Source organism: Hakea prostrata, chromosome 1, assembly GCF_041222555.1.
Source record: "Hakea prostrata isolate BN-2017 chromosome 1, UWA_Hpros_2, whole genome shotgun sequence".
Lineage (NCBI taxonomy): Eukaryota > Viridiplantae > Streptophyta > Magnoliopsida > Proteales > Proteaceae > Hakea > Hakea prostrata.
The window spans coordinates 20,143,809-20,158,055 of NC_142600.1; the positions used below are offsets into that span (position 1 = coordinate 20,143,809).

Consider the following 14,247-nt stretch of genomic DNA (forward strand, 5'->3'; position numbering starts at 1 on the left):
CTATTTTGAGGAGGGTTTCAATAGCCCTTGGGTGATCTGAATTTTTTTAGAAGCAGGAAAGCGAAGCTGACAGATACCGCATTAGGTTGCTATTGGTCGATCTAGGCGACCACCCCCCTTCATAATGGGGAGACCACCATATTCGACTCTTAGTCATAATAGGTGGGGTCGATTGGGGGTCGCTTTGGCAATGAACCACCCTAAGCTACCCCCTATTGCATAGGTTTTGATTGACAATTTTATGATGTTTTTCTAACTTAAACCGTGAACTATCTAGGGTATTTTGGGATGTGTTAGGGTGTCCTCGGATATTATTTGGAAATGCTATACTCTACTTATCATATGAGGGAATTCAACTATGTATGCATACGTTTAGGACATGTTATTGAATCCATGATGTGCAATGTATTGTTTCAACATGTTTATTTTATACTTAAATGTATCTGAAATTATCTAAAATCATGTTTTATCTTTAATTTGCTTAATCATGTTGTGTTATGGACTGAATGAGGATAACTAAAGGTTTTATGGACTTGACATAGGGTTGTGGCTTGACCATTGCCCTCGAATCCTTATAATGACCATACAATTTATGATGCATATCTAAGATGTCTATTTGCATTGGTTAGGTAAAACCCCATCATGTTATTACCCTATCGGCGGGGGTATTGAGGTTGAGTGACCTGTGGCAATGATATTAGGTTGGTGGGTGCCTAAGGTCATTAACCAAGCCGTGAGGGGATACAACCATACTATGGGGGTCATTCATTGGTAATGTTGCATATAGTAAGGTTGGGCTCGTGGGTGCTCAAGACCGATAACCAATTCTTGAAAAGACATAGGAGCTTTCCCCCATGTGGATGACCAATATGGTTGCAGGGGGCGTAGTCTTAGTTGCTTGGAGCCATATAATACGTCAACCCTATATAGGTAAGGATACTGGATTGAGTTGGTCGATGCCATAGGAAATGTATCTAAACCTATAATGACGTGATTAAGTAGATGACTTCATATTGGGCTAGATGTTTCCCTGACACGCATTAGTTCTTATGCCAATTGTCATGGCGAGAGAGTGTTCCCTTAATCTCTAGCCATGGTTGATGACTAAATTGATATCCTTATACTTTGGTCATAATGCCCAATTTGGTCAAAGTTGTTGGGGTCTATGTAAGAATTCCCAAAGGAGGCTGGTGGCGTACCTTAATGTGTGTCTGCCTAGTTGGAGACTTGCATGGTAAGAGTTTAGGCACATCGCTGCATTGCATAACATTTTATCATCATTCGGTTTTTCATGTTTTGAATACGTGGAAATTTGTTGTTGATTGTCCCATTGAGTGTTGTGGAAGTCATCTCTTGTGATTTTTTATTTTTCAGATTTCTTTGCAATTTTTGATGGGACATTGACCCTGGAGAATTCTGCCGCAAGAGGTGTATTTAAGGGAATCCGGATCTTCTCCCCGTCGGGGGAGCACAGAGTGCTCCCCCATGGCTTCCTTACCACATATACCAGTGGGTCCCATTGGTGAAATTTTTTATTTTTTTATTTTTTCCAAAAAGTATTTTTCACTGTGGGCCCCACTGATATTTGTGGTCAGGAAGCGTAGGGGGAGCTGATCCGGACTCTATTCAAGGCATCTGTAGATGTTGACTATGCAGCACACGGTTGTTCATGTGGTTGTTGAGAATGCTCTTACGTGTCAATTAATAAGGATGTGACTCTCTTAGTTCGTTGTTGGGACTTTGAAATATAAACTAATAATATAATTAAATACTTGATATATTGACTTGGAACATATCTAACCTTCTAGTCTTCTTCATTATTCCCATCATTTTGAGATTCCTTTGAGACATTACATTTCCTTATATTAGATTTATTGCTCTTTTGCTCATGATTGTGTTATTTTGTGCATTGGTTAGTGAATTGTATGGTAGACTTGATATTGTGCTTATGGATCACTTCCTTAGATATTTGGGTGGATCCGATTCCAGCTGGGTGGATGTGACAATAGGCCTGGGAAGAGATGTTGCATCTTAATTAGAATTGAGTATAAAGTCTTAGATGAACTATTTTGTTGAACTCCAAGGTATCGTTTATTTGTTGAATTTGAAGTGAGGTAGGAAAAAAAAGAGATGGAAAAAATAAACATGTAAGACCCATATGTAGTGGGGTAGGGGGGGAATATGAAAAGAAATGAAAGGATTTGGTAGAAAACTTTCAAATTTAGATATTACTTTTGTCGTTTCCCCCGCTTTTCAACAAAGTTCTACGAAATATGTGGGATTTTGAAAATGAAACGGATGCTGTTGAAAAAGTAATATACCATATCAGCAGACAAGTTACCAACTTTTACAAACTTTTTCATCCCATCGAACAAAACAAGTTATACTTTGGAATTTCATGAAAAAATTAATTTTTTCCCACCCTCTTCAGATTTAGCAAAACAAACAATGTCTAAGTGATTCCATTAATTCCCAGTAGCAACCAAGTTAGATTAACTAGCACCAATGCAAAAATGTGTGATCTATTGTTGCTTGAGTATAATCACATATTGGGATTTGACATCTTTATCTAGGAAGAATACATGGAGTCGGAAGCATCCCTGAAAGAATCTTCCATATAAAATATTGAATGTGGACTGTGGAGCAACAAGAACATGCCAATGCCAAAGCCAGACCTTGGAATCTTTAGTGCTAGGATTCTAATCTCCCAATCGATAGGCTAAAGCGACATAAATTTACATGAAGAAGTATGATACCAAATAATCTCATCGTTCATTTCCTCAACATGAACTAAATGCTGCAAACTGCTTGAACATACTTTGTAGGCCACCATTGTTCGAGTAAGATTTTGTTCCATGTCTTTGAATCAAAACTAATAACGGCATTCATGGAAGACGGCCTCTTTGATGTATGTACTTCAGGATGATTGATCCCCTGTAAGTTGGGCATCCGCCAATCACTCCATTGATTTATGTGATTGCCACTACATTTTTTGAAGAAAGGGCTCACTTCGGAACAATGATAAGATGAACCAAAATGAGCCCTTACAAAACATGTAGATTGTTACGGACTAGGGTTTAGTCCTACAGTTGCGTTTGTTTGCTGGAATAATGGTGGGGTGGGGGTGGGAAAATTCTTAAAAAATGCTAGATTTCTTACTTTTTCGTTAAATTCTTAAATTATAGATCGTTTAGTTGTTTTGGGTGGGAAAGTGAGAGACAATTTTTCTTGAATCAATGAAACTTATTTGGTGATGTGGCAACCCAATTTTTTCACCTTAAGTCATTTTAAAACCCCACAAATTTGGTGGGACTTTGTGGGAAAGTTTAGAAAAGTAAAAAATGAGACCCAATACTATCATTTTTCCACAAAACCTTTTCATTTCTTTTTCCATCACTCCACTATACATGAAACCCACATGTTTTTTCTCCACCCTATCTTTGCAAACGAATGCAACCATAGTGAAAGGATCCGAGGAGAACATAAATGCTTTATCAATCTGGGTAAAGGATCCCAACTTGCTGAGCCAGACCTAGTGTCTTTAAAGATTCTAAAAGAATTGACCGAACCGAAACCGATTTACAGTATCGGCGTCCAAATGTCCAATATAGAAGTCTAGGTTGGAACTTGGAAACAGGGTGCACACAAAGGCCCCGAGCCCACCCTACGAACGTCAAGGACTAGGGTTTAGTTTACCTCACACCTTTCCGCGCTCGACGTTATTCAAGTCATTGAACTCTCTCAAGCAGAGAAGAAAAGGGCGGGAGAATGAGACAGATGTTACTACTTAATACTTGTTAGTCCCTCCTTCAGTTCCTTCGCATACCTGTAGCAATAGCTCGGAAAATGTCGATTAAAGTTCGTCATCTAACTGTTCTGGGCGAGTTCAAACCCTTCGGCTTAATTGCAGAAGCGTTGGATGGGAAGCCTGTTGAAAATGTAGCTGATAAATACGATTACTTCCTGTTCAACCCTCAAATAGCCCGCGATAGTGACGATACTTCCGATTTCGATTCTTCAGAGACTGCTTCGTGCGATCGAAGCGACCATGAGCTCTTCATCAGAGGGAGCAGGTAAATTCATCTGGATTTCTAATTCTTGCTGCTCGCATGTGTGGCCAAAACTGTAATGACGTGGGGTGGGGGTGTCATGATTTTGTAGAAAAGGTAAAATAGAGAGATAGCTCCCACCTGAACAATGTCTAAACATCTTAGTTGGCGTCCTTGATTTTTCTGTGCAGTTGCTTAGCATCCTCTAGGATTAGAAAGGTGACATCTTTTTGGAATTGTAACTTTTGATATGCTGCATAGAACCTTCCAGTGATATAAATTCACACTTATTCCTTTTATTCCCCCTCCCCCTCCCCCTCCCCCTCCTTCTCGGCTTTCAAGTTGTTATTTTTCATTTTGACCCTTTAATTGTCCACTTGGGATGAAAATGTGGATTAGCTTCCCCTATTTATATACTGCGGTTCATGTCTTCATTATTATTCTCTTTACATGGTCTTGTTTATGCTTTTTCTTTTCAATTGTATATTCATTTGTCTCAGGATAATATGGAGTGCTGGTTCTCGAGTTCTAAAAAGATACACTCTACCCTCTCCTATCATTATGGTATGTCTTTAGCACCCCTTGCTCCGTGGAAACTTATGACATCTGCCTGGGTGTTGTAGAACTTATAATCTGATCGATCATGATTTGAGAACTTCCATGGTTGCTTCATTTTATTCTATAGATTTCTATTATTCCATGACAGCCTGCCATGGACAAAATTGAAATTACTTGGTGTATTATTACAGTTTTTATATATTTGTTGGGTCATTCTTATGCTTGATGTGCAGCCATTGGTCCTTCCATCTTAGTTGCCAAATTACATCCTTTATAAGTAATTATCTCCCTTTACTGTTGCACTAATCTTAGGCCAAGCTTGACATGAGTCCTGTCCATAGTCCTTATTCAATCCACCAATCTATTCCTTACTATTTCCATACATTGAAATTCTGGTTGCATTTTACACTTATTTTCAAGATGTTTGTGGACTTGAATTTCAACAAATAAGCCTATACGCCTGCCCCTAGGTGAAATTAAGATTTACCATTGAAATCTGTAAAATCACTGAAATGATGAAATCATTGGACGTAGGTGTTTAGTTGATACCATAATCTACAAAAAAAAAAAAAAAGTTGATACCGTAAACTGCTGAAATTTGTTTGCAATAATGGATCTATTTACATGAATATAATTGGATCACTGAAGAGTGGTATTTTTGCTTAAGAAGATAACCTAACCAAAATATTTGATCAGGCCCAAGTGGCATAACCCAACATCTGATAGCAACTTCTGTTTTTGTACCAAAACTTACTATTATGTTTTGGTTTCTCATATCGGAAATTGCGTGAATATCATGAAACAGAGGATGCGAAGTTTATATTATGATTGGAAGATCTGATAACAATTGGCATTCCAGAAGAACAAATAGATTTTTTTTTTAAACTTCTCTCTAAAATATTGAGTGATTGCCCTCACTAATTAATATACACTTTGCTATTTAAGACTGGTAATCTATTAATAACAGTGAAAAACTAAATATAGTCTTTTCGTACAAGCAAGAAGGTTACTAATCATTACAGGGAGATATGGATCCACGCAGTACCCATGCCTTGGTTTTGAAGGGTATGAAAATACATCTAGGTTGACCTGGAGAAAGGTTGTTCAGGGGGTTCTAGCTTTTCAATTTTTAAAAGGCTCATTCTTTGCAGATTACTGAGTTCGACTGTAGTTTGTTTAATTTGATAATTGGGGTTTGGGGGGTTGGTCCTTGGTTTTTGGTTTTGGGAAAGTTCTTTCTGGGGTTAGGCTCTTTGTGGGATCATTTATTGTCCATTGTTTATTGGGGGGGGTTTTGGGATGGAAAATAAGTTTGGTGTCAAAATAAAAAATTATTGTAAATATAGTGAGCGTGAGGAGAAAGTATGATTTTTATAAAAACATGTGTTGCTATTACCCTCATCTTAACCATAATTTTAGTAAACTTTTTTGGTAGAAATTTTAAGTCCCCACTTTGTGCATAAATGAAGAGAAGAAATTCTCCCCACAATAAATAATAAAAAAAAAAAAAATAAAGAATTTTGAAATTTGCTATTATTTGTAAATAAAAAAAATGATAATGGCTTGAGAGGAAGAAAAAAGGGCCCCCGGTGTGTTTTTTTTTTTTTTTTTTGATTTGCAACAATGAGAAGATGAACTCAGAATTATTTGAAGCAAGGAGAACTATTGGAAGAAAAACTAATCATATCTACCCCAAACCATATCATAGCCATGAAGCTTGGTTTGTTGTCATAGTTGGGCTTCGTGTTTTCACAAGTTTACCTGTACTAGGCTGATAGATAGGGTTTCAACAATATGTCCTATTGGGAAGCACATATTGTATTTTATTTAAATGTCGTGTTCTTTAATAAGGGAAGTCTTACTAAAAAAAATATAGTTATTTCTTGTTTTAATGAGTCTAAAGTTGAGAGTTGAGACGATAAGTCATTTGTATCTTATATAAGTCCTAAAGAAGTAAAGAGGTTTCTCATTTTTATTATATGGGAGTCTTTATGGATTTAAGTAATCCCTGCAGCTTCAGCAGAGTGATGAAATAAATGATTGTTGTTTGCAAGGTGTTGTCACTGTGAGCAATTAAATGCTATGTTCTCCTCATTTCTCTCCCTTTGAATTCTCTCTTTTTAGATCTCCCTCGTGTTGTCTTTTGCTTTTTCTCAGATTTTATTTGTATTTAGTATTTGTAGTCCTTGAATGGTATCCTTTTGTATTCCTTGATCTCTTCCTTCTCTTAAAGCCTTACTGATTCCAACACTTCCTCTGCATCTTCTCGTGGTAGTTCAATATTAGAAATAGGTAACTTTAGGTTGTCTTACTTCATTTATTTCTCAAAGGGACTCTTTAGGCCACTATGTTAACAGCCTATTATCAATTTGAAATCTGAAGTATATCCAAATTTTATTGTCCAAATTACTATATAGGGCCTATGGCTATGGCTATGGATGTGGTGCAACATATGGTGGTTCATCTGCTGATTGTGGTAGCATGTCTGCATATGGGAATGGAGATGGATCATGTGTATCATTTGTGGACTCCATCTTTGGATATCTAACCATTATGACCAACACAACCAGTTATGCTAGTGACGGACTATATTGATGACTTTATCCATATTATGTCATGGCATGCTTATGTCTAGTATTTAGAGTACTCCTCCATGACCTAGGAAATGGATCCAACCTGACACATACTTATGTATTGAATTCTACTTTTTGTAGTTGTTGTTGCATTTTAATGAGAATCTTACTGTTGTCTTGCATAATATCCATATTTACATTGGTTAAAATTCATGTTCCAGACTTCCAGTTTTGCCCGCATATAATTGAGCATGTGCCAATCAAGAACATCACTTTGGATTAGGTTTTAGGCAAAAATGATGCTCCTAGTGTGGCCTCAGATGAGGCTGGGCATCAAAATCCAGACCAAAATAACCTAAAAATCCCACCAAAGTTAAGGGTTAAAATTTTTAAAGCAGATTCTGAAATTTCGGTCATCTTGGTAAACTAGTGAAATTTCGCACCTTGATGGAAACCCAATTTTAGGATTAGGGTTCCTTGGAATGATTCCCTAAAATTAAGGATTTTGCCCAAAATCTTCTAGCAAGTAAATCAATAAATTTATGGGATGCGTATGGGTTGCTTTGAAGTCAATGGGAGTTGGAGGGAAACAGTAAAAAACAATTACTGGGTTCTATGGGATGATAGGGAAAAACCTAAAGTGTTAACAAGTTCCCTTGGGATGGTTTTGAGATGTTCAAAATCAATGATGTAACCAAGAAATATGGGGTGTATCAAATCTTCATAGGAAACCTCTGGTTGGGTGTGGGAAGGTTTTAGGATAAGGGATAAACAATATAATTTGAAATTAGATGAAAGAGGTATGGGTTGTTATAGTGTAACCTAAAATTACCAGGGAGAAAAGATCGGGGTTTTGCACAACCTAAAGTGAAAGGAAGACCTCAAGGGAATAATGGAAGGCGAATGGAAAGGTTAGGGAAGGCCCATGGTTAGGAAAGAAAAAGGTAGGTTTCTTGCAATTTGCTCTCTTTTTCTTTTGTTTCTGTTTCAGTTGTTTCTTTTCCTTTCCTGTTTTTTCCCCCTGCTGTTTCAATACAGCTGCAAGAACCAGACAGTAATAAAAAAAGGGAAAACAGAAAATTAGAAAGAAACAGAAAAAGGGGGGGGAGACTGCTACAGGAAAGAAAGAAAGAAAGGGGGCTCTTGGAGCTGTCGCTTGGGGGGGGGGGGGAAGGCGCTGGGGATGCTTGCACAAGGAGGAGGGAAGGAGGGTGAGGGTTCTTGGTTGAATCACAGGGTGGGGGGAGGGGCAGGACTTACTTGTTGAAGGCTGTAGAGCTACTGTTGTTGCTGGACTGCTTGCTGGATTGCAGGAAGAAGGGAGAGATTTCAGAAAACTAAACAACCACAAGGTCCTACCCAAATGGGACCCTGCTGCACCTTCTTGGCTGCAATTCTTGAACAAAGTTTATTAATCCAGACTTAAGAGTTGCAAAGAAAGAACAGATTATTTATAGCCTACAAAACACTCTAATCCTAAGTGGGTTTCTTTATAGATTAGGATCCCCTTACAAATAATCTCAACCATCTAAATAAATAATTAAAGATCTAATGGAATCTCCTTGAAAATATATTCCCCCTAAGACTCAACCACAAATAGAAGAAACCATCTTGGAAAATAACACCTAATTATCCAAAAGGAATCTTAATTTAAAATATATTCCAATTGGGACTCTCTAAATTTGAGTAAGTATTTTGACCTTTCAAAACTCAATAACTACCCCTAGAGGGCTCCGATCCAAAAACTGAAGATAGTTCCATGGCCCCTGGTCACCAGCCGTTCTTGAGCCCCATGAGGGCTAGAAAATGATAAAAAAACCCCTGGGGCATTCTGCCAGCTTTGGATTGGGCCTTTTGGGTCTGGGTTTTGGGCCTGTTTCACATCAGAAGGTTTGGAGAAGTTTGGATGGTGGAGACGTGCTGAATTTTAGTTAACCGCTAATTAGGGTAAATGTTATGGGTTTTGAGAAGGTGAAGAATGATGGAATCTAGGGTTTTGGTTGATCATTTTGCAATCAAAGTTAAATGGTTTTAATAGGAGAGAAGGGAGGGTAATCTGTCAGAACTGGAGTAAATTGGCTGGGTGAATTCTAGGGTTTCCCTTGAAGAAACTGAAATGGTGTTTTTGGGGTTCTGATAGGTGGAGTAGTCTGATCTTTAGATTGAGTTATAATATAATGGGGCAGAGGGTGAGGTGGTCAAAGTTTGAGGTTTCATAGGTGGCTGGTGTTGAACCATTGAAGTGTACTTATGATGAATTCACCAAATTAGATGGTAGAAAGATAAAACTGGAAGTTTGGGGTTTTTGTTGGCCAGCATTGGACCAGCTTCGGATCAAATGTCAAGGGGAAGTACGGGGATGCTCGAATCCGATTTGGGCTGTTTTGCTGGTAAAGCTGGTTGTGAGGATTTTGGGTGTATGCTAATTGAAGAAAACAATGGGGAAAGCTAGGGTTGGAGATGTAGAGGTTTAGGAGAAGAAGACGAGGAGCTGTGGATGATCAACTTACAGTTTAGTGAAGAAGAAAAGGTTGAAGGCTGGAAGATGTCCTTGAACTTGTAGATTTTCTGGCAACTTGACTGGAGATTGAACTTGGCAGTTTGAGGGAGGACGACGAATTGGGTGGAGGGGGATTGGGAATTAGAACAACCAATTCAAAGGCAGCAATGATCAAAACATTAGTATTCAAATGAATCATGGGCTCAATTGAGCAGCTACATCTATGTTAATAGCATCAATGGCTGACTGAAAGTCTAAAACTTAGACTCAAACAGGGTTTGAAATGGAAACTAGGACTCACATTTTTACCCAGGATTACCATTAATATGAACAGTGACTTTATAATTTCTTTTGGAATTATGACTTCAAACAATGAAAGAAATAAAACAACGGATGGGCTAATAAAATTTTAAACAACCTAAACCTATAGGCTGTTTTTAGGCAGCCGAACTGCATCAGAAGTCCTACGTAATCCTAACCATCAAGTTGATACATTTTCTTGTGGAAGGCTTTATAGGTTAGCCATTAAAATTTCCTTGTGGCATCGATTAATCTTTCCCTTGAAAATGAAAAATCATTAATTATTGTTCTAGACTGAACCCAAACATTTCCATATTTTCTGTGTTTTGATTTCCAGCTAGGGTTTAAATTGTACCCTCCTTTTCACTCTTGATCTATAATTCCGTTATAATTTTCGGATACTGGATTGTTTTGATGAATTGGTTCTCTATTCTAGGTCTGCTGGTGTCGTCTGGGTGCTTTAGCAGAAGCCTGCCTTTGTGTTTTAGAAATTGATACTCTGACAATCTACAATACATCAGGTAAGTTTCTTTGCACATCATCCCATCTCTCTCTGTGGCCAGGAAGATTTCATGTTGCAGTTAATTTGGGGAGTCAAGAAGACACTTTTGTTCCCCCATATATAGCATGCCAGGAAGTGCCCAAATTTTGTAACAGAGGTAGGGCCGTGAGTCCCCTGCTTATGAATTAAGCTTCTGCCCTAGGAGAGTTGGCCCTTTGTAGAGTAAATCTGTGAAGAATTTTGGGAAGGGGTGAGGATAATGACTGACAGAAAATAAAAGGGAAAATACTGATATACGGGAAGGTATATGGCCAGATTTGGTTTTGAAATTTGGAAGTGTCTAAGCATATCACATATCCTTCAACATATATACAAGAGGGGGTGACGAAAGGAACAATGTGAGATGCCATCTACTTTGCCTGTCCCTTTTATGCTAGAAATATGTCAGTGACCAAAATGTCGAGACTAACTGAATGGGTGACTGTATTGGTTTCCTTTTTCCACTAGGAGACTAAATTCCCTATGCAGTTAGGTATCTGGAAACCCCATCAATCTCTGATTGCAAAATCTATGTGATTAGTAAGCCAGTATTGGAACTTGATGCTACTGATGTCATTAAATGTTTGTAAAGAAAGAGAGGGAAGAGAGTCTGAGGATTGAAGAAGAGAGAGATAATAGAGTTCCTGTGGGTAGCAAGGGAATCACAAGTAACAACGAATGTCTATAATTTATGTGTAACTTACACATAAAGGATATGCCTATAAAATATTAGTTAAATAAAGAACCTATGGAACAAACTTCTTTTAATATTAGATGGAAGAAGAAAAAAAACCAAAGGATGTCTTAACATTAAGAGTAAGAGTCGCTGTTACAATAGAAAAGTTCAGAAATTAGGAATCAGGTATAGACCAGTAGGATTAAGGAATGGAATTTGAAGTCTAAGTAGAAGTACTTTTAAAGTTGTAAAGAGATGGGAGCCAAATCTGTATGGCTGTTGATTTTATCAGCATAGAACACAGAACCTGTTTCTGGTAGCATTACAACATTTCGAAAGAATTACTATCATAAAAGAGAATAAGTTCATTGTGCTTTCGAGTTTAGAGATCAATAAAAATAGTTTAGGTTAGCACTTAGCACAACTAACCGTGTAAAAGTCTTCTACCTGCCCAGAAGAAAGTTTTGCAGAACTAATGTTGATGGGAGGAGAAATATGAATATCCAGATTAGCAAACTGAGAAAGAATGAACAATTTTGATTTGCTTGCTGGATTAGATAGTATCATTGAAAATTGCTAAACACGCAAAAAGATCTGAAACGCATGAAGAAACCAAACAAAAGAAAAAAAATAAGAAATAGAAGAAGATAATTTGGCAGAGTCGGGAATATACAAAGATTATAAAAGGGACCATTAAAAGCAATAGAAAAAGTGTCCCAGGTAGAAAAGACTGGGATTTGATGGAGTAGGGAAAAAGTATACATGTCACATAAAGTACAATGATGACTAAATTGGTTCTCCCGTAACTCTGCCATCTGTTGGTAATTATTAGGTTAAATAATACTCCAATGTGGTACAAAAAGGTGCACTTCAAGAAGAACACGAGACACCATAAGCATGCTTTTTGTATTTCATTTTAGTTTTTTTTGGGAGATGTGTTATTATTTCAATTGTAATTTTATCCTTCCTGAGAATTAATAATAGATTTCTTTTATTGTTGCTGGTTCCAAAAGAAAAGAGCACACGAAACTTGTCTGTTGCATCATTCCTCTCCCCCTCCACCTCAAATCTCAAAATAAAAATCCATTTATGCTCAATGCATATGTTATCTTATTATGTATGTGCTTTAAATGAATATTATTTTTCTCAAACATTTGCTGATTACATTTTTAGAATGCTTCGTTCAATTAAAACAGATAACTGATAGTTTTGTATTTTCTATAGCTAGTCTTACATATCGCTAATCTTACATATCATTTGCTTCAAGTTCATGCTTAGTTTTGTTTTGACGAGTTAAATTTTGTCCAGGTGGAGAAGTATGCGTTCCTCTCCCTCATAGCATCGCATCTATCTGGCCTCTTCCTTGTGGTTTACTCCTTCAACAGTCAGCTGATGGGAACTGTTTGAACCATCTGACTTTTCCATCTTCAACTCCAATGTCAAATGCCCGTGATTTATTACGGCTTAAAAGAGAAATTGGGTACAGTCCACAGAATTCTTTCAATGCACTCAATTCATTTGATAATATTGTCAAGGGGGATGTAACTACTTTGTCATCTCATCTTATTTTGAAAGATCCACTTGAAGAACCCCAGGTATGCATCCTCCCTTTCCCTTTCCCTTTCCTTGGTTACCCTCCATTTTAAATTTTCTTTTTAGTCTATCTTCGTTTTTTGATAGTCTCTTTTCTATATAACCTATTTTCATGAATGTCTGTTCTAGAGAGTCTATGCTCTTGTAGTTCATCTGTTCGGTTCTATTTCTGAAGTTCCCGTGTTCTATAATTCACGTAGTTGTCTTTGGGCATAGTTTTTGCACTTGACCATTTTATCCTAAAATTAGGATTACTCCAGGATCCTCTCCTTGTGAACCAGCAATTAAGGACTAACAATTGTAGTTGAGGATTATGTGGGATGGATTAGGTAACAATTAGGGTTTTAACAATCACTAAGATGGATTTTGGGTTGGTTAGGGTTTTAGGAAAAGATATGGAGAAAATTTGATTAACAAAACCTAGATGGGTTGTGATAATTTTGGAAAGGCTTAGGGTAAGTTAGTGTTTTAACAGAACTCAAGATGGGATGGTTTATTTGGTAATAGGATATCCAAACTCACCCTATGTAGGCTGGGTAGGAAAGGGAAGCCTGTGGTTGGGTCCAGGGAGGGTTTAGGGATGATTGGATGAAGGTATGGGGCTGTTTCTGGGTTCTTGGCTGATCTTGTTTGGGTTCCTCAATTCTTGGATGGATTTTGGACTTTTTTTTCTGAATTTCTCAAATGCCGCAAGATCAAGAAGAGAAAGAAGTGGGAGGGAAGGTGGGGGCTTGCTGCCGCAAGGGCTAGGGGAAGGGGGAGGGGTTGCGATGGGGGAGGAAAGGGTAATTGGGTTGGGTATGGGGCTGGGATTGTACTTACTGGTTTAGTAGAGCTCTTGGCTTGAGAGTGAGTTGAAGAAGGCTGTCACAGGCTTGGAGACAATGCTGTAATTTGCAGAAAACTGACTTAAACTCTCAACCTAGATCGTGGGCTATGCTTCCCACAACTCCAAGTTTTCAATTTTATTAATGTTCAACTTGTTTCTTTACAAGGAGGTGGGGGCTTTAATAGCCTTACACTTGAGGAAAATAGACTTGGACTCAACCTAGGAAACTTAACTGGACTCAACTAGGGAATCCCTTTTAGATTAGGATCCCCTTTTGTTGTAAGATAGAATCGATTGGAGTAGATTTGGGTAGATTTAGTTGATTTATTCTCCTATTCTGTTCTTTCCTTATTGAGGATATATTTGCATCTTTTAGGATCTTATATTTTCTTGCAAGATTCCCACACTGGGAAGATTTGATTTGTTATGTATTTGTTAAGAATATAAACAAAGCTTTTGCTGTGTCCTTCAGACAAGTCAAGATTAATCCAATTCTTTCAACATTGAATCAAAGCCAACTCTAATCCATCACTGAGCCCCACCACCACCGCTGCATCTTTCTCATCTCCTCTCTCAATTGTAAAGCACCACCCTATTTTAACCACAAAAAAAAAATATCGCAAGTCAC

At 37.7% G+C, this 14,247-nt stretch overlaps 1 protein-coding gene across 1 annotated transcript in view; it reads left to right on the plus strand.

The window, feature by feature from the left end:
* Positions 1-3,649: 3,649 nt before the first annotated feature.
* EMB2771 (E3 ubiquitin ligase) overlaps positions 3,650-14,247 on the plus strand; it is a 119,354-nt gene continuing 108,756 nt past the window's right edge. The window contains exons 1-4 of the mRNA XM_089168936.1: positions 3,650-4,073; positions 4,550-4,613; positions 10,417-10,501; positions 12,506-12,792. Coding sequence (XP_089025062.1) covers positions 3,847-4,073; positions 4,550-4,613; positions 10,417-10,501; positions 12,506-12,792 — 663 coding nt within the window. The 5' untranslated portion in view covers positions 3,650-3,846. The remainder of the gene's footprint in view (positions 4,074-4,549; positions 4,614-10,416; positions 10,502-12,505; positions 12,793-14,247) is intronic.